The 26,103-nt window shown below is 45.5% G+C and overlaps 1 protein-coding gene across 2 annotated transcripts in view; it reads left to right on the forward strand.

The window, feature by feature from the left end:
• Positions 1–26,103, forward strand: part of DOT1L (DOT1 like histone lysine methyltransferase) — a 255,913-nt gene that overhangs the window by 81,159 nt on the left and 148,651 nt on the right. For both annotated transcript variants that reach the window (XM_069216576.1, XM_069216575.1), the window contains exons 8-14: positions 1,504–1,559; positions 5,861–5,940; positions 9,982–10,050; positions 12,272–12,378; positions 14,081–14,122; positions 15,429–15,512; positions 23,194–23,512. In XM_069216576.1, coding sequence (XP_069072677.1) covers positions 1,504–1,559; positions 5,861–5,940; positions 9,982–10,050; positions 12,272–12,378; positions 14,081–14,122; positions 15,429–15,512; positions 23,194–23,512 — 757 coding nt within the window. The remainder of the gene's footprint in view (positions 1–1,503; positions 1,560–5,860; positions 5,941–9,981; positions 10,051–12,271; positions 12,379–14,080; positions 14,123–15,428; positions 15,513–23,193; positions 23,513–26,103) is intronic.

A 26,103-nucleotide genomic window follows, 5' to 3' on the forward strand; every position in this document is an offset into this window, starting at 1 on the left:
TGGGCCTTTGTGAGCTGGGACTCGCTCCTATTTTGTTTCCCCAGGTGGGAGTCTGCTTGGGTTGAGACCTCACTATAGACGGCTTTAAACTGCTCGTGAGTAAATGTCAGCCCCTGGTCCATGGTGCTTCCTGCAGGCAGTGTGGCTTCAGGGTAGCAGAGTGACGGGGGTACATCTCTGGCTGGGGGCGCCCGGGTCATACAGGGATTTCCTCGTTTTGTTATTCGAGGCGGCCTAGTTTCATCTCTCATTTGTTAAATCGCACTTAAAAGCTGCCTCGGGTTGTCACTGCCCCGCCTTCTGTCATGGGTTTGTCTATCAAGGCTGAGGTGAATTCTAAGCGAGCCTTGAATCTCCAGGCCAGCGGTCCAGCCATTTTGTAGAATCGGTTCACCCCGTGTTTCCTCTTCATGACCAGCCAAAAGTATGTGTGTGGCTCTTATTTGAAATCCAGTACTGCCCTCTTGTGGCCTGTTCATGCATCTGCAGCACCGTGGATTCATCTTTACTGAGGGACAGTGGGGGCATGTGGGCCTCCAGGGGCAAGGGAGAGGGGCGCTGGACTAGGAGCCGAAGCAGCCCCGACAAACATTCAGACCACCCCGCTCCCTTCCACCTCGCCGTCTCTCCTGCAGCCCCCCCCTCGCACCCCTGCCTGCTGTATTTACCGGGGGAAGCCGGAGAAAGTGGCGGGGCGACAAGCAGCGGCCCTGCGGCCTAAAAAACGGCTCCCAAAGGCTGTAGCCCCCCGGGAATACGCCCGGTGTGAAAGTGTCAGTTCGGGCCTCTGAGAGGAAAAGCCCCGAGGTTTAACGACCCTGGAAGAGCGGCCCCTGCACACACATCTGGACAAAGACAAGTGAAGGGAAGGCCATAGTCTGTGGAGGGCGGTGCTCTGCGGATGCCCAGCAGGTGGGGAAACGGTCTGTCCTTGGACAAGGTCCGACACACTGACCTGGAGACATGGAGCTCGGACAGTCAGTGACAGTGGGATGTGAAAAGGCTAGAAAAAGGCAAGCAGCAGAGCAGGGTCCGTGGAGGCCGACACCTTTATTCTACCTAGCGAATCACCCAGCCCCACCCTTACCCTCAGGGACTGCCCCCAGAAACGAAAAGCGCCAAGAGACGAGGAATTAGCGAAGGGCGCTGTATGCAAACACTGCATAATGGGATTGAAGCTGGGTGGAAAGAGAACTGACCTGACCCAGACTGCAGTCTCCCACACACTGATCACACTTGCACACTTGCATCGGTGAACGCCGGCCTCATCCCTGACTGCCCTGGGATCCCGTGGCCATTTCAGCTTCACCACGATGAGTCTGGGCTGCACCAAGACCGGGCCGGAGGTAAGAAGGACCGGCGGTAACCAAACCCATTTCACTTCATTACAATCCTTAAAACGAGGTAGAAACGTCTTTAGTACATGGATGTCTTTTAAGTAGATTCTGTATTTTAACATGGGACATTGATTGCGTCAAAGAGTTGTATTTGTATGTTTTTCAGCTGGAGAGAGGCGACTTCCTGTCGGAAGAGTGGAGGGAGAGAATCGCAAATACAAGGTACTAAGCTCGTTTATCCTTCTGAAAGCTTACTTCCAGACCGCTGTGGTTTAGGTTTTGAGTATGTAATGAGCATGTAATGTAGTTGCGGAGGTTTGTGGAATCTCAGATTTGTTGAAACCTCTCCCCCGCAATGTTTGTAGGAATTGTGCACACACATGTGTTAAGGGGTTGTTATCTCAAGGGGCCTGAATTTGAAAGCTGTTATGTTGCTTGATTCTGCCTCATTTGTGTGCGTATGATGCGTGTGTGTTTAACCCAAGCTGCAGGGACGTGGGTGCTGGAACTTCTTGGGCAAATGCCAACCCAACTCTGAATGCAAGTATGTGCATTAACCCAAAGCCATTACCCGCCATGAGACACATTCTAAAATTCTGCCCAATCATGCTCCGTCCAGTCATTTCTGTAGTTCAGGTCTTACGCAGGCGTACCGGAAACTAACTGTCAGAGAGAGATTAACTTTTTCGCTGCAGCCTGACCTAAACTGCCCCTTCACCTGCTCTCCATGCAACTGAGCTCTTATAGCGACCATAAGTAGAATTTCTTCTGTGTATGGCATTTGGGTGAGTGAAGACTTCCATCTAATAGCGAATGTGTGAACCTTTCCTCGGGTGTTGCACGGTTCACCAGTTTGGGAAAGGGTGAATAAACCCAGGACCATTTCAGCTTTGCCCACTCGTTCCCAAACTGAAATGGTGATCAGTTGATCTGCATCCAAGTGCCAGTAATAACCGGATTTTCTTTAGGGGAGAGTTTTTTTGGCCCCAAGAGTGGAAAGAATGACAGATTAATGGTAGCTGTCTTGTACGTAGCCATTGGCCCCTTGGGCGTGGGTTTGTGCCACCACGAGGAGTGATTGAACTGATCGTTCCTCTTAGGTGGGTGATCAGTCCTTCAGTGAAGCTGTTCTCTTCTAGCCTGTGCGTTCTTAGAGGCCGGGTTGAAACGGATAAATTACATGTCGTTTCTCGGGAAAATAATGCAATGGGGAATTAATTTGCCAACCTCCCCACCCCCAATCTCTTGCATGTTTGGGTGCTGCGTACAGGCGCGTGCTGGAGAGTCGCGCGCTCTGTCCCTGCTGTGCCCGATGTGCGGTGTGAGGAACAGAAGGCGGGGATAGGTGGTGGGGGGTTGTCATAATGGCCTCGTTGCAGCACGGCTGCTTAGACGGGTCACCTGCCTCGGGGAGGGCCGTGGTAAGGCGCTATACTCCACACAGCTCACAACAGAGGGGGACCAACGGCGCTCTTTACAAACATGTCATTCACTGACACTCCCCTGCTTCAGGACGTGTCAGCAGAAGTCTGTATGAGCTGAGCGGGTCTTGGTGTCTCTGTCACTGAGACGTGTTGTCGGGTACACCCTGTGGCTGCTCCCTGCCAGTGGGGCTCCCGGGGTCTGGCTTCTGGGGTGGTGGGGAACGTGCTGGTGAGTGAGGGTCTCTAGGCGCTGATGTATCTGTCGATGGCAGGCAGACTGGATCCACGAAGGATCCCACCACCTGGAAGGCTGTCGGACGTCTCCAGGACACCGGCCCCCAGTGTGCCTTGAAGACTCCGCTGGACACTAGAACTAGAAACGTTGTTTGAACCAGTTTTGTGTTTGTTGGAAAACAGCTTTAGGGTGGTGTTTTCTCAGGGAATTGGATCCTGATTTTTGGCTTGAGAGATTGGCGTAGTCACATCCTTGCTTTTTTTAGCAGTTCACAGGCCACATTTTCAGTTATGTTTGTGGCTGGGGTGGAGCTAGACACGACAGTACTGGTGGGAGAGTTTAGCGCTGGTGACCAGAACCGCCCTGCATGCACCGGCCTTTTCTCTGAACACACCTCAGCCTGGACCTGTTGAAGGCCTGGCCGGTAGTGGGCAGCGCCCTGGCTTCCTTGCCTTGCCTGCGCTGGTCCAGTGCACACTGGCAGAGGACCCAGGCGGGCACAGAAGCAGCTGTGTGCACGGAGCCTCCGGAAGCACAGGAAGACATACACAGCGCGGGCATTCGAGCAGCTGGGGCAGGAGCGCCAGTAGGAAAGCGCCTAGAGAGCCGCACTTTCCTCAGTTATTTTTAAATGTGGGCAGTGTGAGCCCGGCTGTGACATGTTCATCCCTGCTTCGGATACCTCGCCGTGCAGAGGGCTCTGGAGCCTTGTGTGTGAACGTTTAACGGGTTGTTGAAGACGTGATCTGCGCTACGTCGTCCTTAGCTTTTAGTTGAAGTAAAGGTTACCTACTCTAAAGTAATATGTAAATGAAAGTACACATTTCGGCTACTAAAATAACATTTGTTTTTGACCCCGGGATTCGGAAAGGCATTATGTTAATTAGTTGGCCCCGCCCCCGGATTGCTCTGCAGGTGCCGCTGCTGGTTGGATACTCGTCCCCAGGTGGATGGCGCCGAGTCCCTCCAGGGGATCGCTGCAGCCTGGCTGCCACATCCTCTGCTTCCCACCTTCTGAGGGTTTCTTTGTGATGCACCATCGCCCTGAAGGCTGCTCACCCCGGCCGCCCATCCCTCGGTAAGCAGCCACTCCTGTTGTTGCAGAGTGTAAGGGCGTCTGTGCCCGGTTCCAGCCCGCGCTTCTAGTGTTATCCCGATAACAACTGGTTATTTTGTGCTGATCCGAGCGATGATTTGTCGACGGCTTGGTGTTTATGCTCCTCGGCGGTGCCACGGGGGAGTTGAGGCTCAGCCGCCCAGGAACAGAGCGGACTGATGCCTAGATGTGCGCTCCGAGAGCACGGGGAGTCTCTTTGCAGACTGCTTCGCTAGATTTCACCAAAGGCATCTCTTTTTATGCCAAGTGAAGTTCAGACCGCTAGAAAAACCCCAAATGCCCTCGACGAGCAGAAGTTGACAACAATACTTGGATTACTTAAACCGTTCAAATATTTCTTTCGCACAAGCCAAGCTGCCGGGGCTGAATAAGACCAGATATGGGAAGACATTTGCTGAACATCAATGTGTATGTTGAGAAACCATGTGTTATACTAAAGAGAGCACAAAATAATCTTGTCCCCAATACAGAATTGTAAGAGCCAGTTTGGCGTGAGAGATTAACTTGTATATCTTTTGATGCGTGGATATTGACGAATACAAAATGTAAAATTGTTTGTAGTGTTGGGCTCCTTCCACTGGGCAGTTTGTGTATTTGCTTCCTAGCTGTATCCGTGTTTGTATTCTGTTGTGACTGGCCCACTATTCTCTGCTGCAGCCCGTCCCTGCCCTGCCCCTCATCCCTTCTCTTATGTCTGTCTCTGCTTTATTTTTCTTCACAAGGATAAGGCAGACGCAGCCAGCGGGATATTTCACTTAGTGAGGGATGGAGAATGGGGTGTTAAAGTGATGGGGCAAAAGAAGTGAAGTCTTCCATTGTCTGGACGACCAAAGTGTGGATGAGGAATAAATCCTCTTATCAAACAGTGAAGATGGGGCGGTTTGCTTGATTACAACAGTCACGGATATGGGCAGACTTGAAGAAGGCCGATGCTTGTAAGCCTGTCCATATTGACTGATCTTAGAAAAACAACTTTCAATAGTTCATCATCTTCAGCATTGGATCCTCGGTAAATTCCCTTGCTCGAGTTATATCCCAACGTTAGATGGGAAAGCCAGAATTGACATCGGGATAGAAGTCCAGCACATGATTTTGAAAGATGTAATGCTTCAGGGCAGTAGTGCACAGGCAAGTCACTTTTTTCCTTTTCAGCTATCTTCGAAGTAATGTATAATAAACGGGTCCACTAGTATTGTGCAAGGCCAGTGTAGATTCACATTTGAGCAGTAACAGATCCACACTGAGGTGGTAGCTAAGAGTAGAGCAAACCATGGCAATGAAACCTTACTAGAGGATGGAGTTGTCTTATCACAGTTAATTCATGTAAATGAAGGCCCCATGGGCTGTTGGGTAAATTGAATTGACACACTCTTTGCACCTAATGGCGATGATGTATTGGGATGACTTGAGGCGCAGTGACGTGACATTTCCTAAGGTGATGCACAGCGATTCACTCCTGGAGACGGAGGACCCCTCTCCGGCCCTCTTGGTACCTGCGCTCACAATGAGGGTCTGCAGCTCAGGCTTGGACTAGTAGATGTTGCTGCTGGGTGGCCTGAAGGTGCAGCCGCAGAGCGGGACTTTGTCTGGTCTTCAGGATAAACCTCTCGTTGCGTATTAAAAATAGGAACACGGCTGCGGCACAATATCTGCATCCATAGAAACTGGGCATTTTTTTCTTACTGCTAACATGTATATCTTTTTCCTTAATTATTGCTGTCTTATTAACCAGAATATTGTCTTGCAGTGTTATTTTTGTGAATAATTTTGCCTTTGGCCCCGAAGTCGATCACCAATTGAAGGAGCGCTTTGCAAACATGAAAGAAGGTAACAATTCGGTTGAAAAACCTTGCCTCTGTTTTATGTTTGGGCAGTGTGGGAGGGGATTTGTTTTCTTTTTGTTTTTTGGATTCTGTATTGCTTGGATCGCCGACATCATGACTACCCTCCACAGCACACTGGACCTCAGAATGTGTGCACTTACCTCCCAGCACCAGCGGGGTTTTAGGCTGAATGTTGGTATTTTTCAGGGGTTCTTAGTTTTGCCTCTTTAAAAACAGCAATCATTCAAGAGAAAAGATGTCTTAGTAGCAGAGAATTTACTGTAGGAGACGATGCGTGTGGCCAGTTGTGGCCTGCATTCTGAATAATTGGAATTATTGATGACTGGAGCTGTCCTGACGAGTTAAAGCAACGTTTTAGGAAATGGTGGTGAGGGCCCAGCGTTTTCAAAACTGTTTTGGACTAAACAATATCCGTTTCCTGATGTCCGACAGAAATCTGGCTGAGTTAATTTTTCTTTTTTCAAAATTCTAATGCACATCCTTATTTCTAGATGTTGGCAAACTTTCTAAGTTTTACAACACCTGCCCTATTTTGAAAAAATAAAATACATACTTTTAGAGACCAAGTACACAACATGTGGCTTAAATGGGCCTGGCCTCTTCTACTGCTCGGTGTCTCACGTAAGAGTCTGTACACCAAGGAGAGAAAATACTTCATAGTATTTTAAAACTGTAAGAAGTTTTTATGTATCATTCTTTTTTTACTGACTAGATTTTATTTTATTTAGTTGATGCCCCTCTGTGCAAGTGCTGTCTCTTCCCAAGGTCATTCGTAATTGCTTATTGCGCTTGGTGGACGGGTCATTCATGGGCAGCAGGCACTCACAGGTTCTCACTTGTAAATCGAAAGGCAGAAAACACTTTGCACTTTCAGCATATTAGGAACTCTGATTTGCCTCTCTACTCTGCTTCTCAGTTTTCTGATGTCCTTGACTTTAAGCGATGTCTGTCTGAGATGTGGTGCCCCTCCCCAGGACAAACTGATTGTATGTTTTGGGTTTTTGGGTGTTGTGGAGGCTTTGAATTTGACCGGTATCGCACCTTTGTGCTCTGCTTACATGGTTGACAGGGAAAAAAATGTATGAGAGAGAGTACTGCCTGAAAACTGAAGTGTAACAACTGGATGTTGGTGCTTCAGCTTGAAGATGTCAAAGCAAGACTTCGAAAATATGGCATCAAGGATAATGGATTTTTAGTCATCCTTTTTGTGAAATTTTACTAATTCTGCTAATTGTTACAAACTATTGCTTTGTTTTCTGTGACACCAGCGTGGAAACTTGCAAAGATTGTCACAGAATTGGTGAACCCTAGAAGGCCAGAAGCCCAAGCAAAGGTAGACTACAGTCGCATGCAGAGATAAGATGAAAACAAGTACTGCTGTTTGACTCCCTGAGAAAATATTTGAAATGAGTTGTTTGAACCGGTCTTCAGCTGGATTCAACTTTAAGAACGTAGTCTTAACTTGGCCAACAACTTAGCATTAAATATGAAAGTCTAGTTTGGTGTTGAAAGCACATGCAGTAAGCACAGAGCCACAAATAGATAGATGTTTTTGCAATAAAAATCCACTGTAACGGAAACCATCCCTAGGGTCTCAAAGACAAGACTGTTTGAAGAAGTAAGATAAAAGAAAAATTGGCAAAGCCAAAAGGTTGGCAGAAAAAGCATTCACACATTAAAATCCAAGGTGTTGGCTCGGAGTTGCCTAGTTTAGGGCTATTGATTGCCTGCAAACTTGCACATTTGATTTAACCGTATATTTGTTCATTCGAACGACGGCTGCTGGTCTGCACGACCAATGTTCCAAGCCAGCAATGTGATCGGGAAGTTAGCTACCGCGTCTTGGCGGTCCTGTTCTTTGTGTTTCTCTTTTTCCTTGGCCACCACTGTGCCTAGTTGAATCTTCATCTCCGGGTCCCATGTATGGGCACTGAAGTGAGGAGTTCTCTTGTGATCCTGATGACGAGGGATCCATTGAGCAGAAAGTCCAACATCTTAAAGTGCACGTGAAGCGACGCCAGGACTCCAGATAAGATAGAAGATTAAGAGTATCTAACGATGACTTATAGTCCCTTCAGTGAAGGGCAGGTGCAGTTACTCTTCTACATGGATAGAGTTCTGGATCCCCCAAGGATTTGTTCGGATCTGATGTTGGGAGCAGGGCTCCCCGTTGCGGCTGTGGGCACTGCTTTATCTCAACCGATAGACCGAGAAGGGCAAGTAAATGTTTACTTTTACTCTTGCTATTTTGGTGGTACCGTCCCGATGCTGTTGTCCAGATCGGGCAGTTGCTTCCCTTATCTGGAGTCCTGAGCGTTACGAGGAGGGTTTTCCCCGCTGGTTTTGTGATGATTGGTCCCATTTTTGGATCCATGGGCGTTGAAGGCGACAGGCGAACATATTCAGAACAATCTGAAGAAGCGGCCTTGGTATTGTTGAGGTTGGTGCCTTTGTTCAGAATCTTCATGAATTCATAGTCTACTGTGTCCAGACTTCTTATGGGGTTCTCGTTGGGGCTTTCCCCGCTTTGTTTCTGTAGGTCCAGTGTTGTGCAAGAGGCTCAGCGGTGTCCGCGGACACTGTCCCGTAGCCACCTCCAGTGATACCCATTCCTCTAAACATAGACCGGGGTCATGGTGCTCTGCCTAAATTAACAAGTGTCAAATGATTTGTTGCTTTTCTTCCTAATCCCACTCTGCCCTCAACCCAGTTTCGCTACCTTCCCCCTGCCTTTTCTTGAATTTAGAAATTGCGTTTTTTTACATGCCATAGTGACTGTGTGTTGACGTTTTTCTTTTGATATTGTAAATTGTGTGGGTTATAGTATGAGCTCTGAAACCTCTTAACAGGCATCTCTTATCCTCGCACCCTTGGGTGCTGGTTTCAGTTTTACAGTATAAATGTCATCCATCTTACTTTTTCTTAGCTTCTCTCCGATTTGAACTAAGGTTCCCAGTTTTCCGTTTTTTTTTTTACACACAAATGCAGACAGAAAACAATCTATTTTCCTGTCTGTATTTATTCAACAAAGAAATGAAGTATGAGTGAGAGGCTGCCATTTGGCAGAGAACACAGCTTTGTTTAAAAATGTAATTGAATGTCACAAAGTTGTGTAGGTTACGCCCCTCCTAGTCTGTGGTTAATTTCTGAAAGAATAAGTGCTGAGGCCTAAAGTTTTGCTCACAAGCCTCTGCCTGACACTCCAGAGAGTCAGGGTGGCGATTGTGAATACCACGGCTGCGTAGTCTTGATTCCACCCCATGCCTCTTTCATCAGCCTCAAAACTCTTTGGGCTCCTTTATATAAATCTTGCAAGTACGTTTTCACCTCTGCTTTCTCTTTCTGTTATCGATTTCCTTTCTTTTTCTTCATTCCCACTTTTGTATTTTTCTCTCTTGCACTCAGTCTGGGTAAAACTAAGTCTTGCTTAAAAGGAGTACCCGTGGCCGCATGCAGCCACCAGTTCAGATCAAGGGCTGCTCCCAGTGCTGGAGTACCCGTGGCCGCATGCAGCCACCAGCTCAGATCAAGCGCTGCTCCCAGTGCTGGAGTACCCGTGGCCGCATGCAGCCACCAGTTCAGATCAAGGGCTGCTCCCAGTGCTGGAGTACCCGTGGCCGCATGCAGCCACCAGCTCAGATCAAGCGCTGCTCCCAGTGCTGGAGTACCCGTGGCCGCATGCAGCCACCAGCTCAGATCAAGCGCTGCTCCCAGTGCTGGAGTACCCGTGGCCGCATGCAGCCACCAGTTCAGATCAAGGGCTGCTCCCAGTGCTGTTCATTGTGTTAAAGACCAAGCAGTGCACCTTTCCTGTTGACCCACAAGGCTTGACCTCCACTATTCCTTGTTACCCGTGTTCCATAAATTACGTTTTCTTTGTACCCTACTGGCTATCCCCGGTTATGTGCATTTCCTTCTGTCTTCTAATGTTCTTTTCTCTCCCCTCAAATTGCACCTCTTTTTCTTGACTGAGGTGGACTTCAAAGGGTGGTAGATAACCAGTGGCCCTTTGTGTCATTTCCAGGTGGCAGAATTGTGTCCTCCAAGCCTTTTGCACCTCTCAACTTCAGAATAAACAGCCGAAACTTGAGTGGTAAGTTCCGCCACTTCTTTTTTTAAGTAAGGTTGCAAAATGTTTTCTAATGAAAAATGCATTAGAAGTGGATTGGTGACTGTGTGACCAGGCTTCCTGTCCATGTCTACAGGCCATCATTTGTCCAATCTTGAATATTAATTGGACTGCCTCATGCTTTCTGTGAGTTGTATGTTAAATTGAATTGGAGCAGAGCCCGTGATGACATTGGCCCTTGAGAGGAAATCGCGGGACTGGAAGCCCCTGGCCATGCTAACATCCACTAATCTGGCAGCTGTCAGTTACAGTCATTAACAACAAACAGCCACATGTTCGATGAAATCTGAATATTGTATAATGGAAAACCCTCCTTGCCCTGCTTGTCCTTTGCAAGAAGGCTGTCTTGATACTAAGCTGGGCGGTTGTTTCAGGTTAAGTTGAAGAATTTTACAGTTCACACACTCGATCATATTCACATTCGTGCTCTCCTCAGTTTTTTCTTCAGAGAGACCTTTTTTGTATGTTTGATCAGTCTACAGAATCGTCGCATTAGTCCTGAAAGTCACCCGTGGCTTTGCCGTCCACTCCCTTATAACCATGCACTGCATATGGGTCATTGACGGTTTCCTACTTGATATAGATTGCTTTTTTTGATGATCATTCTGGCGGGTGAAACGAGAAGTGCATTTTGGACAACAGCGCTAAACGTTGGGTTGCGCTTATTGCGTTATTCTGTATATTCCTGTGTAATTCTGCTGTGATTTCATGTAATCGTGCCACAGCAAATTGTGCAGTTTACACCCACTGTTAGTAAATACGCTAATGAACACATTTGTTGTTAACCTGGGCTTGGTTTACTTTTGGTGTGAATCCTGGGTCTGAAGATGACTTGTGCTTTTGGCAAATGTTCATCGAAAATGCAGCTCCCACTGGTTCTCGAAGTGTCATAATGATGGGCGCCATGTCCTTGCTCCGACTCGTGGGATGGTGGTGAGAGTTATCACAGTGACATGAAGCTTGACAGATAATTGTGCTCAGCTTTCTTTTACGGGACTCAAGATACTTCCAATATTACTAGGCTTTTTCTTGGGCATTAAGGGATTCAAACAATGTTCCTGCATCCAAGATGTAGGGAACCAAAAAGTGACCGTATACAGGAAAGATTAAGAAAATGAAAAGCAAGTATTAGTAATAAGAAGCCACCTGTTACTGTGAAGCTGTGCCCAGTAAATGCAGTACAAAAAGGGAACTTTGAGGAAATGATGCCAGTAGTTGACTATTGGATAGATGGTGGTGGTTGAGGAAACATTCATTTTTGCGACAATAATTGAGTACGGTGAAGACCATGGGGTGCTGTTGGAGCCTGAGGTTCTAAATGTGAAGGATCATAGAAAAACCCACTTCCTGCATTAGTTTTAGCAAAGTACATATGTCCTGCCTTTCAGTGCAGCGGGCGCACGTGCGCTGACTGCCATCCCTTCGTCCATGCCATGCCTGGAATAGCAGCTGAAGTGAAGTGCTCATGAAAGATGTACCTCCCATGAAAGCTAGGAAGGTGGGACTGCAGATTAGACTTGCCCATTTGTTAGTTAGGGGGCAGGAAGAATTGTGTACAGCCATAATAAGTCTATATAAATGCATAAATATTTGGGTGCATCCATTAGTGTTGTATTGTGAAAGATGAAACTGAGTTTTATAATTAACCATACAGGCCTAAAACTGAAGTGGTCGACAAGATGCTTTTATTGAAGATTTCAGGTGTCTTGTGCAGTGTGGTAAGACCGTACACCGCAAGCTAGAGTGCTTAAACACAGCGCCGAGTTCTTTCAGCGCGTGCTAGTGTGGTTGTATCTCTTCACAGAGCATTATGTAGTGTGCAGAGGTTCCTGTACAGACAGTGAAACGCAAGGGGGCAGGGGAGTTCGATGTTTCTGATATGTGCCAGCGGCCGGATGAAGGCGCTTCAACAGCAACTTCACTGCTCTTGGGAAAGCGTTAGTATTAAAAAGACGCTGTATGAAGCCGGTAAAGTCTCCAGGTCCGGTGGCTCCTGTGGAGATTCCTCATTACAGTTGTACTTGTAAAGTGTGACCAGCACATCCTTTGGTAGACTGTAAGCAGGCAAGCATTTACTAATGTGTCCAAAGTGTTTTTTGTGTGTCTGGGTGGACGCATGGGTTGCAAGTCGTTAAAATGAGACAAGCAGCACTACTTCTCTAACGTGTAGTATTTTCTTCTTAAGATATCGGCACCATCATGAGAGTTGTGGAGTTGTCGCCACTGAAGGGTTCAGTTTCGTGGACTGGGAAGCCAGTTTCTTACTACCTGCATACCATTGATCGAACCATAGTGAGTACTGAATCTCTGTATCATATCCTCACCGTAAGCAACTCAGTTTCTTGACGTGCGTGAAAGTTTTAGAAAGTTAAGTCACTTTGAGTTAAAGGGCTATCAATGAGTGGTCATCATGCTGTGGTTTTGTCCAGGATGAAACATTTGGTGATGTTTCCTTCCTGCCCTATGAATCATAAATGCTTGTTGTTGTTATGGAGTTGCATTGTGGAGTGTGAACCCTTGCTCAGAGATGATTCCCAAGTATCAAGTTTTGCTTACGTATGAATGCTATAACCATATGCCGGAGGGCAGGACCGATTGTAACTGTTCCATGGAGAGTTTCTAACTAGTTACATTGTCTTGCAGGTGGCTTCATTGGATTCAAATCACCTTGAACAATCTGCTCATAGAAATAATAGAGACCGCTTGCCTCACTGCAATATGTTTATATATGCAGTATGAGCGTTGGGGGTTAGCACTTCTAAATCAGTGTTGTATGGGGTCCATTGTAAACCTAGAATATGGTTAGAGGAGAGAAGAGCACAGTGAAACACCACAATGCACAAGCATCTGCTAAATTCAGTCTCTTGGTCTGATGCTCTATAAAGAATGCCCACATTTTGGAAATGCTTGACTGGGCTCAGTGAAGGCCTCTCTAAGGATGAAAATGGATTTCTTTAACCTCCTGTTTGGTGCTGGACATGTCTTTAAACTCTTTATCATAATGGAGTACATTGATTTAGTTTTATCTGCAGGTGGCTCTAAAGGGTATTTTGTACTGGTATACTTTCCGAGTGTAGGGATATGTTTTGAAATAATTGTTCCTTTATCTGCACTTATGTTTTTCATAAAGGCACTGAGTAATTTTACCAACCTCTTAAGCTTGTAAATAAAGGCTATGGTGATAGTTTTTGTACGTCTTGTAAGACAATGTATTTTATCCCTTTAAAAAAGCTTGTTTCCAAGACTGCTTCTTTGAATATGTGACACATGCAGAGGCTACTGAGACGCATGTGCCTATGTGCAGATACGTCTATAATCGAGTTTATTTTAAAATGGTGGTTTCCGAAGCATGTGCTGCACATTGAACGGCCACCACACCCCGTGACCATTCACCTGCGATCCTGTGCTTTTTGTTGCTCACATTGCTCCTCGAGGTGGAAGTTTTTGGAAGGCATGCAGTAGTTGAGTTGATCTGCCGTGAATAAGTGTCTAATAGCATGTAATTGCATTTATGTAGCACTTACTACATCTTCTGGCATCGAAGCGCTTTACGCCGAGTAGCATTCTACTCTGGGCCCCAAGGACAGCGGCTGAGCCAGTAGTTATTTATAGGTTCCAGAAAAGCATTATACGTCTAGAATTGAACTGATGTAAGGAGAAGCTGGTGGGATGTTTTTACCAGAGTGCCATTTTTTTTCAGTAGACTAACTTTTTGCAGAATAATTTTGAAAAGTTTGATTTGAAGAGGGTTGTTTAAAGAGCTGTGTAGATGACACAGCTGTGCTTCCACCAGAATGAGATTCTCCACTATTCAGCGCGTTTGTTCGGAGTGACTTCCTAGTACAGTGTACTTTCATTGCTGCGAAAATTTCTATCAAAGTGTGTTGATTTACTTACATATATTAACTTTGCCTTTGATCTTTTTTGTTCTTAACAGATTGCTGCCACTTCCCCTTATTTAAAGGAACTAACTTGTCAATTCTCATCTTTTCAGCTTGAAAACTATTTTTCTAGTCTCAAAAATCCTAAACTCAGGGTAAGTTGTATTTCTTACTTATTTCATGAACTGCCATTTGCAAAGTTCATTCTGTGTATGTTTTTTGGATAGTGAAATAGACTGACACTTCATGTTTACACTGCAATATCACTCACCATCATCACATTTTTCATGTTTTACTGCTGTTGCATTCCTACTTTAAACATAGGCCAATGTTATTACAAAACAGCAGCATTCTAGTAACTGAGAAGGGCTTGGTACTTATGTAAGATCCAGCTAGATGTGAGATCTCCATCCATGTTTCCTGTTCTGGGCTGTAGTGTATCTGACCCCCTTCTCACCCTGTTTCCAGAGTGTTGCTTTTATTAAGGGGTGTATGAGGAAATGTTGTAGTAGAGACAGTAGATGTGCTCTTCTCAGACATCATTAACACCTTTTCCAACTTATTATTCAGCTGATGTTCTCCATATTTACGTACTTGCATTCTCGACACTTATGTTGGGAACATACAAGCGAACAATTTTGGAGATGTTTATGATGGAGAACTGATGTCCGAGGAAAGTAAGTTTAGAGCGGTCTTCTTTGGTGCTCTTATTTAAAGTGAATTGTTCAAAGCATAACTGACTCCATCACATACAGTAAATGCTACTAGAAGTGTGTAGCTATTACTGTTTCAACTCAATTAATCTTCACAAACATGATGGCAATGAAGTGCAAGGACAGAATACAAGCAGCCCCTGTAGACCGCTCTGCAGATTTCTCAGTTTTGGTCTAATTTGGATGTCTTCATTCCAAATCTAGGGTCAAAACCAATGTAGTGTGAACCTGGGGGTGCTTTGTACCTCTGCTCATTTCAGCTTCAAAGAGCTGACAAGTGGCAAAGGCAGAAGCTGAATAAAATAGTTTTCATAACCAGTCTGGGGAATTAGAAAAAGCATTGATTTACCTCATAGCAAATCTTAAGAGGTAATGTGACAATGTTGAATTGGTTTGGGGTGGGTGGCACTCCTTGTGCCAGTGTCCCAGAATGACAGAATTAATGATCACCCCTAAGTTGGTACTACAGGCTGTTTTGTTCACAGCCCAGCAGACACATCTCGGAGATGAAACTGGTGTCTGTCCATCCCTGAACTTCAGGGCTCTGTGGTTGAGTTTTCTTTATCTTATGGCTTTTGATTCCAAGGTCTTACTGGTCTTCCTAAGATTTGAATGAAATGCTTCAATTATTAACAATTAAGAAACAAAAATATATGCCTTAGATTGAAGGATTATGTTATGGTGAAGAAACCATTTACATAGTGCATGGGTGTATTTTCTTTTCACACCTTTTTTTTAATGTCTCCAGGAAGAACAAGAGGCAGCTAGACGCCGTCAGCAGCGGGAAAACAAGAGCAACACTACTACTCCGACAAAGGTGCAGGAAACCAAGGTACCGCCAGTTTCTTCTGTTGCTAGACTCTCCTGAGGCATTCTCCTGGGAGGGGAGCATGCAGGTTGTAGAGCGCTTTCCCAACGAAGTTTAGAAGCCATTTGAAAATATGTCCATATGGGTCAAAGGTCTATGTGCAACGACTTGCACTGTTATGGGGGACATCTTTATTTGGTTGCAGCGTGCTGTTTGAGAGAAAAATGGTGCCTGTAGTTTTGTATTTGAATTTTCCATCAGGGAAACCAAAAAGGCTCAGCCTTTCCCCTCCCTCCACTTTTCTTGCACCTCCACAGATTTTAAGACTATTACAACTAGAGTGCTTCGGGGCCTTCCTTGAATTTGATCCGGCCCAGTCAAAAGACGATATAAGTTTTGAGCTGAACCCTGCCTTCAAGACTTCATTGCTACAAACGGACATTTGCAATGCAAACAATGCTTACCGAGGTGCACATGTACTTGGCCCCACAGAGCACCAAAGGAGAAACATATTCTCTTGGCATAATTTAGAAGTTTAAAGTCTTAGCCACCCTCCACCTAAAAAAGCAAATAGTCCAATGCAGCCCCTGCAATCCTGTTCAAGGCCTATCTGGGTAGCTCTAATAACTTAGCTGGTGCCTTAAAGCCATGCCCTCCCTTTGTGTTTCTCTTCATGCCCCACCCTTTAGGCTTCCTTCTACGTTTTTTGTTCTTTTCTGGTTGTGCTTGCCCTAACCCCCATATGGTTTTATTTCTGACATGTCTCTATTTTTCCATTCCACCGCACCCTTTCTTGGTATATTTTTATTTTACCACTTTTCTCCTAGTCTCACTTCATTCACCTTTACAGTTGTCCTCTTCTTCTCCTTAATCACTTTTTTTTTCTCCTTCAGTAGTTTGCTTATTCCCCCACATAGTCTCACTTCCCTTCCTTGAAAGTACATACTCATGCCGAGCCTACCAACCCCAAAGTGTAACTTTTCTGCTCTTCTCTAGTATAATTCTGTTTTGGTTGGATATTGTAGGCATACTTCTCTGACTAAGCTTTTGTCTTTTTTACTTCCCCTTGGCCTCATCATATTGTTCCCTTTCTGTTCTAAACTTTGCTAAGTTCTCAGTGCCTTTCCCCCACTTTTTTTGCAAGTGGATTTCACAGCATCCATTTGATTGATTTTCCCTTCTTGCCATGGTCTCCTTCTGACACTAGTTGACTTTGTTGTTCCACAAAGTTGGGTGTAGTTCCGTGGTTAGAATGGTACATATTTCAGCTGTGTTAAGCCTTTGACTTGGAAATGAATAACAGGAGCCATATGTGCCTACCTCTGTGACAATTACTTGCCGAGGTGTAGTGGCCTACACAGGTCAGCTAGGTAGTGGCAGAAGGGCTGGTCCAGTGTATGGGTTGGCTTTCGGGCTTTATGAGTGTGTTTTATGGCCTGGAGTGCCAGTTTTTACTGCTGATTTCTCAAAGTTTACCACAAACATTACCTCCAGCAAAAACAAATTTACGCTGGCCACCATGCTTTACAAAACACCTTTACATGTTCAAGGCTGCCCTGATGTGCAAATGTGGGACACTTTCTTGGTTATCTGACTTGCTAGTGTGGGCCACATTTATGATGGTGCCCATAGATATTTTCTCTCCCTAGCCAACTTTGGGTACTTATAACCATCTGCTCCAGTAGTGGAGTTACAACAGTGATTATCCTACTCCGAACATGTTAAGCGTAAGAAACACATACATTTTCAAACAAAAAACAATGTGTTCAATGGCATCTGTCGCTGTAGATACACATGTTGTGCATAGCCCGCCATCTGGTGTTGGGTCGGAGTGTTACAAGTTGTTTTTCTTCGAAGAAGTCTTTCGAGTCACGGGACCGAGGGACTCCTCCTCTTTGTCTCCATTGCGCATGGGCGTCGACTTCATCTTCGATTGTTTTCTTTCCGCCATCGGGTTCGGACGTGTTCCTTTCGCTCCGGGTTTCGGAACGGAAAGTTAGCTCAAAATCGGAAAATTACGTCGGTATTGTTGCGTTCGGGATCGGGTTAGATATCATCGACATCGAATCCAAACGATAACATCTCCGTTGCCCTTCGGGGTAGTTTTCGATCCCCCGTCGGGGCCTGGTCGGCCCGACCGCGTGTGACATCGACGCTGATGGAACGGACCCCGTTCCGATTCTGTCCTAAATGCCACAACAAATACCCATATACAGACCAACATTCGGTCTGTAACCTGTGCCTGTCGCCCGAGCACAGGGAAGAAACTTGCGAGGCCTGTTGTGCGTTCCGGTCCCGAAAAACACTCCGTGACCGACGAGCCAGAAGACTGCAAATGGCGTCCACGCCGACAGGACACCGAGAATTCGAGGAACAAGAAGAAATAGAAGCCTTCTCGATCCATGAATCGGACTCGGACGAATTGGACGACCATGAAACAGTGAGTAAGACGTCGAAGATAGCACATAAAAAAACTGACAAGGCCCAGGGGACGCCACTGCCATCAGGCCATGGCTCAACCCATAAAATCGATGACCGACCATCGGCACCGAAGAAGGCCGAAATAGTGCCGAGATCGTCCGACTCGGGTCGAGACACAGGCACCCAGCCATCTCGGGACCGAGATAGTGCTACCGGCAAAGATCGACGCCGAGATAGCGGAGCCGAAGCTGCTCCACGCAGAGACAGCGGCACCGAGGAGGATCGACGCCGAGAGGGTTCGACTCCGAAAAAAAGAAAAGTCGCCTCTGAGCCGAAAAAGAGCGTGGACATAGTTTCGGTGCCAAAACGACCCACAACCGAGCCAACTACCGGTTCCTATTCAGAGGAACAATCACTGTCCTCTCAAATGCGAAAGCATAGATTCGAGGAGGAATTACAATCCACCGAGGTGGACCACACGCAAAAACGGATTTTTATACAGAGTGGGACAGGGAAAATAAGCACCCTTCCCCCTATTAGGAGGAAGAGGAGACTTGAATTCCAACAAGAACAAGCACCACAAACCAAACTGGTGAAGAAGGTAACTCCGCCACCCTCTCCTCCACCTGTAGCTCACTTTTCACCGGCACAGACTCCGTCACATTCACCGGCTCACACCACCTTAAGCCAAGGTGACCAGGACCAAGATGCTTGGGACTTATACGACGCCCCAGTGTCAGACAACAGTCCAGAGGCGTATCCTACAAAGCCCTCACCACCAGAAGACAGCACAGCATATTCACAAGTGGTGGCTTGAGCAGCGGAGTTCCATAACGTGTCTCTACACTCGGAGCCTGTCGAGGATGACTTCCTCTTCAACACCCTCTCTTCCACACATAGCACCTACCAAAGCCTGCCTATGCTCCCAGGAATGCTAAGGCACGCAAAGGACATATTCAAAGAGCCTGTCAAGAGTAGGGCAATAACACCGAGGGTGGAAAAGAAATATAAAGCACCTCCCACAGACCCAGCTTTCATCACCTCACAACTGCCACCAGATTCGGTTGTGGTAGGGGCAGCTCGCAAGAGAGCAAACTCTCACACATCGGGCGATGCACCACCCCCGGATAAGGAGAGCCGCAAGTTCGATGCAGCCGGTAAAAGGGTCGCAGCACAGGCTGCAAACCAGTGGCGCATCGCTAACTCTCAAGCGCTCCTAGCGCGATATGACAGAGCCCACTGGGACGAGATGCAACACCTCATTGAGCATCTACCCACAGAACTACAAAAGAGGGCGAAACAAGTGGTTGAGGAGGGCCAAAACATCTCCAATAACCAGATACGCTCCGCTATGGACGCAGCGGACACAGCAGCAAGAACAATTAACACGGCAGTAACCATACGAAGGCACGCGTGGCTACGAACATCTGGTTTTAAACCAGAGATACAGCAGGCGGTGCTCAATATGCCATTCAATGAGCAACAATTGTTCGGACCTGAAGTGGACACGGCAATTGAGAAGCTAAAAAAGGACACTGACACTGCAAAAGCCATGGGCGCGCTCTACTCCCCGCAGAGCAGAGGCACTTTCAACACCTTCCGCAAGACAACCTTTAGAGGGGGGTTTCGGGGTCAAGCCACACAAGCCAGTACCTCACATTCAACACCGTCCACCTACCAGGGACAGTACCAAAGGGGAGGCTTTCGGGGCCAATACAGAGGAGGACAATTCCCTAGAGGCAGGGGAAAATTTACAAGCCCCAAAACACCTACAACCAAACAGTGACTCACACGTCACTCATCCCCTCCACACAACACCAGTGGGGGGAAGAATAAGTCAGTATTACCAAGCGTGGGAGAAAATAACAACAGACACTTGGGTCTTAGCAATTATCCAACATGGTTATTGCATAGAATTTCTACAAATCCCTCCAAACATACCACCAAAACCACAGAATATATCAAAACAACATTCGGACCTCCTAGAAATAGAAGTTCAAGCATTACTGCAAAAGAACGCAATAGAACTGGTACCAGATACACAAACAAATACAGGGGTTTACTCACTGTACTTTCTAATACCAAAGAAGGACAAAACACTGAGACCAATCCTAGACCTCAGAACACTAAACACATACATCAAATCAGAACACTTTCACATGGTCAGGCTACAGGAAGTGTTACCACAAGATTACATGACAACCTTAGATCTCAAAGACGCGTATTTCCACATACCAATACATCCGTCGCACAGAAAATACCTAAGGTTCGTATTCAAAGGAATACATTACCAATTCAAAGTATTGCCGTTCGGTTTAACAACTGCACCAAGAGTCTTCACAAAATGCCTAGCAGCAGTGGCTGCACACATCAGAAGGCAGCAAATACACGTATTCCCATATCTAGACGACTGGCTAATCAAGACCGACTCACTGACAAGGTGCTCACACCACACAGATCAGGTCATACAAACCCTCTACAAACTCGGTTTCACCATCAACTATGCGAAATCACACATTCTACTGTACAAAGTACAACAATACCTAGGAGCAACAATAGACACAAAGAGGGGAATAGCCACTCCAAGTCCACAAAGGGTTCAAAATTTCCAAAAGATTATACAACGCATGTATCCAACACAAAGAATACAGGCGAAGATGATATTACAACTCCTAGGCATGATGTCCTCATGCATAGCCACTGTCCCAAACGCAAGGTTGCACATGCGGCCCTTACAACAGTGCCTAGCATCACAATGGTCACAAGCACAGGGTCAGCTTCTAGATCTGGTGTTGATAGACCGCCTAACATACCTCTCGCTTCTATGGTGGAACAATATAAATTTAAACAAAGGGCGGCCTTTCCAAGACCCAGTGCCACAATACGTGATAACAACAGATGCTTCCATGACAGGGTGGGGAGCACACCTCAATCAACACAGCATACAAGGACAATGGGACGTACATCAAAGAAAGCTGCATATAAATCACCTCGAACTACTAGCAGTTTTCCAAGCATTAAAAGCATTTCAACCAATCATAACTCACAAATACATTCTTGTCAAAACGGACAACATGACGACAATGTATTATCTAAACAAACAGGGGGGGACACACTCGACACAGCTGTGCCTTCTGGCACAAAAAATGTGGCAATGGGCAATTCACAACCACATTCGCCTAATAGCACAGTTTATTCCAGGGATCCAGAATCAACTTGCAGACAATCTCTCTCGAGATCACCAACAGGTCCACGAATGGGAAATTCACCCCCAAATTCTAAACACTTACTTCAAACGTTGGGGAACACCTCAAATAGACTTATTTGCAACAAAGGAGAACGCAAAATGCCAAAACTTCGCATCCAGATACCCACACAGGCAGTCTCAAGGCAATGCCCTATGGATGAACTGGTCAGGGATATTTGCGTACACTTTTCCCCCTCTCCCTCTCCTTCCATATCTAGTAAACAAATTGAGTCAAAACAAACTCAAACTCATACTGATAGCACCAACATGGGCAAGGCAACCATGGTACACAACACTGCTAGACCTATCAGTAGTACCCCACGTCAAGTTGCCCAACAGGCCAGATCTGTTAACACAACACAAACAACAGATCAGGCATCCAAACCCAGCATCGCTGAATCTAGCAATCTGGCTCCTGAAATCCTAGAATTCGGACACTTAGACCTCACACAAGAATGTATGGAAGTCATAAAGCAAGCTAGAAGACCATCCACTAGACACTGCTATGCAAGCAAATGGAAAAGGTTTGTTTGCTACTGCCATCATAATCAAATTCAACCATTACACGCATCTCCAAAGGATGTAGTGGGTTACTTACTACACTTACAAAAATCGAACCTGGCCTTCTCTTCCATTAAGATACACCTCGCAGCAATATCTGCATACCTGCAGATTACCCATTCAACTTCACTATTTAGGATACCTGTCATTAAAGCGTTTATGGAAGGCCTCAAAAGAATTATACCACCAAGGACACCACCTGTTCCTTCATGGAACCTCAACATCGTCTTAACAAGACTCATGGGTCCACCCTTTGAACCTATGCACTCTTGCGAAATACAATTCCTAACCTGGAAAGTTGCATTTCTCATCGCCATCACATCTCTAAAAAGAGTAAGTGAAATTCAGGCGTTTACAATACAAGAACCTTTTATCCAACTACACAAAAATAAAGTAGTCCTAAGGACCAATCCTACATTTTTGCCAAAGGTTATTTCACTGTTCCACCTAAATCAAACGGTAGAGCTACCAGTGTTCTTCCCACAGCCAGATTCCATAGCTGAAAGGGCACTACATACATTAGACGTCAAAAGAGCACTAATGTACTACATCGACAGAACTAAAAACATCAGAAAAACTAAACAACTGTTTATTGCATTTCAAAAACCTCACGCAGGAAACCCAATATCGAAACAGGGTATAGCCAGATGGATAGTTAAGTGCATCCAAATCTGCTACCTTAAAGCAAAAAGACAACTGCCCATTACACCAAGGGCACACTCAACCAGAAAGAAAGGCGCTACCATGGCCTTCCTAGGGAATATTCCAATGCACGAAATATGTAAGGCAGCCACATGGTCTACGCCTCACACATTTACCAAGCACTACTGTGTAGACGTGTTATCAGCACAACAAGCCACAGTAGGTCAAGCCGTACTAAGAACCTTATTTCAGACTACTTCCACTCCTACAGGCTGATCCACCGCTTTTGGGGAGATAACTGCTTACTAGTCTATGCACAACATGTGTATCTACAGCGACAGATGCCATCGAACTGAAAATGTCACTTACCCAGTGTACATCTGTTTGTGGCATCAGTCGCTGAAGATTCACATGTGCCCACCCACCTCCCCGGGAGCCTGTAGCCGTTTGGAAGTTAGCTTCAACTTTGTACATTTGTAAATAAATTAAATCTTAAATAGGTACATACTTATTCACTCCATTGCATGGGCACTATTACTAACAAACAACTCCTACCTCGCCCTCTGCGGGGAAAACAATCTAAGATGGAGTCGACGCCCATGCGCAATGGAGACAAAGAGGAGGAGTCCCTCGGTCCCGTGACTCGAAAGACTTCTTAGAAGAAAAACAACTTGTAACACTCCGACCCAACACCAGATGGCGGGCTATGCACAACATGTGAATCTTCAGCGACTGATGCCACGAACAGATGTACACTGGGTAAGTGACATTTTCATGAATAATTATTGAAGATACACTTATAGTTTGCTACCCCCCTTTTTTCTATTTTCCTAGGATTCTGGTGCTGAAGAAGATAAAACTGTTACATCAGTGGTTAAAAAACCATCCCCTGCCAAGCCACGCAGACGAAATCTAAAACGAAAGGGACGAAAGGCTGCTGGAAGAAAACGTGGACGCCCGAAGAAGCAGAACGCGGTCATCACAGAGCGTAAAGCCAAGAAGAGTCAAACTGCACTGGAACCTGAGACAACCCAAGACACTGTCATCACCGCCCCTACCCCTACCCCTGCTCCCACCCCTATCCCTTCCCCGTCCCCTACCCAAAGTACTCCCCAAACCACCCCTGAGTCATCTAGTCCTACACGTCCTCAGGGTAAGTTAGTAATTAATTTATAATAGTTTGTAATATAAGGGTAGAGGAGGGGTATACTTTTTAATTATTTGGACGCAAACGTAGCTTATTGTTTTAACTTTGATTTATGGTTTGGGGTGTTGTATATAATTCTGACTGGTATCCTTCATTTACTTCACTGTGCTTTAGGACAGTGTAACCCTAAAGCGATAAACCAAAAAACAGATAATCATGAAATTGCGGCAGTCAAAAAAAGAAGAGCTTGCCAGTCGTAGGCTATAACAATTGCTTGTGTTCTGCTACACACTATTGCACTGACCACAGCTGAGGGCAGGTTGGGTACACCAATCAGATTTGTCCCGGTCAAAGATTTTATTTTTTGGCTTAGTGCTTTAAGTACCAAACCACCATAGGAGTGCACTTCTAAAGCCCCTTAGCATCTCAGACGAGGCACTTAAGAGACTCACAGGGTGTCGGGCAGAGGCAAACAGTAGGGTCCAGTTGCCACTGATCAGCTGGTTAGTTGTAGGAAGGTCCTCTTGTGTGTTGTAGCCCTGTAGCTTGAACAAATGGTCAGCCATATAACCCTTGGAGTCCACTTCTTTATCCTGGGTACAAGAGAGAGCAGGGCCAGTGCTTTAGGAATCTGTTCAGTTCACTGATAGCAGGTCCAATCCTCTTCTCTTTTTCTCCGGTCCACAATTGTTTCTAAAGTGGGTGTCTTAAGATGCTACATTTATGCCTGGCACAAGCTAATCTTTGGGGATGTCTCCTGGTTACACCTTAGTCAACACGGTAACGGTTGTAGGTGCCAACCCTACCTACTTTTGGCATTTTCAAGATGGTGAAATTCTTTGGACACTTTAATCTTGCGCTCTGATGGCATGGGTGTGTGTGTGGGTAGTGTACTATGGCAATCCTAATGTCCTCTACATGGAACACTGAAATCCAGTTTGGTAGAGCCACTGTACCCCCAAAAAGCCCTAGAGATAGAGGTCCTTCAGAACAAAAGGGATCTTCAGCAACCATACAGTGGATACACAAGAATTAGCCTGGCATCCTGTTCCCTTCTTTACAAGTCCATCCAAAGTGTTATATGTGAACCCAACAGACCTGTGAAACCGGATTTGACACTCCAGCCTGGTTTGACAAAGTAGTGTCAAACAGGATGCCATGTTCGACACTACATTCAACCTGTGAGGTTTAAAGGAATCCTCTTTGCCCCTTCAGTTCAGCCTATTGTTTGTTTCTGTGAGGCATTTCACACTATTTTCACGCCTGTCCACATGCTAATCACAGTTTGTGAGAAGCTGGAGAACCAATGCAAGTTATCCTCCTGGACCTTCAGGCTGGGAAAAGGTAACTTATTTATTGAAAATCAGATTTTACCATTAAATTGTGTTTTAGTAACTATTAAAAATAGTTATTTACATTTTTCCAAACAAGTCCCATTCTTGAGATACAGTATTAGGATTGTAATCTGTACTCTGGTTTTCTAAATAGGACAACCAGACCGGCCACAATGAAAATTAGCTTTAGGGTGCTACCCACTGTAGGGACAGTTTAGCATTAAATTTCAACATGTCCTACTTCAAAATACTGTGAACTCTGCCTTGTGGGCTAAAAGGCCTACATTGTGCTGATGTATTATTATTTGAAAGGGAGAGTTCAACCTGTTAAAAAGGTTTAATTTGACACATCGAATCACAGTTTTTACACTGTTACAGTTAACTTACACTGGTGGGACTGAAACCATTTTGTACTTCCACTGAGGCGGATGGCATAATAGGTGCGGCAGTCCACTAATAGCATTTAACTTCCATGCCCTGTGTACATGTTGTAACATACTAGGGACAATTAGGCAAATTAAATATACCAATTATAAGTACACCAATTGGACCATGTTTTAAGGGAGACCACAGGTACTTTACCTAGTAAAAGGAGTAAAAGTGAAAGGTTAGGAGGGGTAAAGTGCACAGCGTTCTAATGCCTACAAAATTATAGTGCCCAGCAAAAGGTGAAAAAGCCACATGCCCATGGAGAAAAGGTGCATTTATTACAAGGAGGGCTCAGAACCTTCTTGGTAGAGCATGGGAATTAACATTGAAAAGCTTTTCCCACAGTTCAGCTGCATGATGTATTTTCTTCCCCATTGCCAAAAAATGGCAGAAAACTATTAATGATTAGCCTTACTTAGAAGGTGGCTCAGCATGTGCTGCTCAGAAGCATTGACCTGATCACTTAACCTGGTGGAAAAGATCAATGGACGATAAAGTGTGTCAGTTTGAGAAATAGCAATTATCACTGCTATTGATTTTGTTATGGGTAGCCACGGATTACTGACCGGTTTTCTTCTGAGTTTCCAGATGCATAGAAGAGTAACTTCAGAGACAAATCATATCTTCATTGGACTTTATCTAATGTTGGAACATGGAGGTTGGCGGAGGGGTCTAGTTTAAATACTAATTTTGTGGAAGAAATAGTTGCCTCTTAAAATTGTAAAACTAACCTTTATATCTGCGTATGTGTTTTGTTTTGGTGGATGACTTGTTCAGTAGTCATGACAGCTCCATAGAGAAAGTGTCAGAAACTAGATTCTTACGTCAGACTGC

Source organism: Pleurodeles waltl, chromosome 12, assembly GCF_031143425.1.
Source record: "Pleurodeles waltl isolate 20211129_DDA chromosome 12, aPleWal1.hap1.20221129, whole genome shotgun sequence".
Classification (NCBI taxonomy): Eukaryota; Metazoa; Chordata; class Amphibia; order Caudata; family Salamandridae; genus Pleurodeles; species Pleurodeles waltl.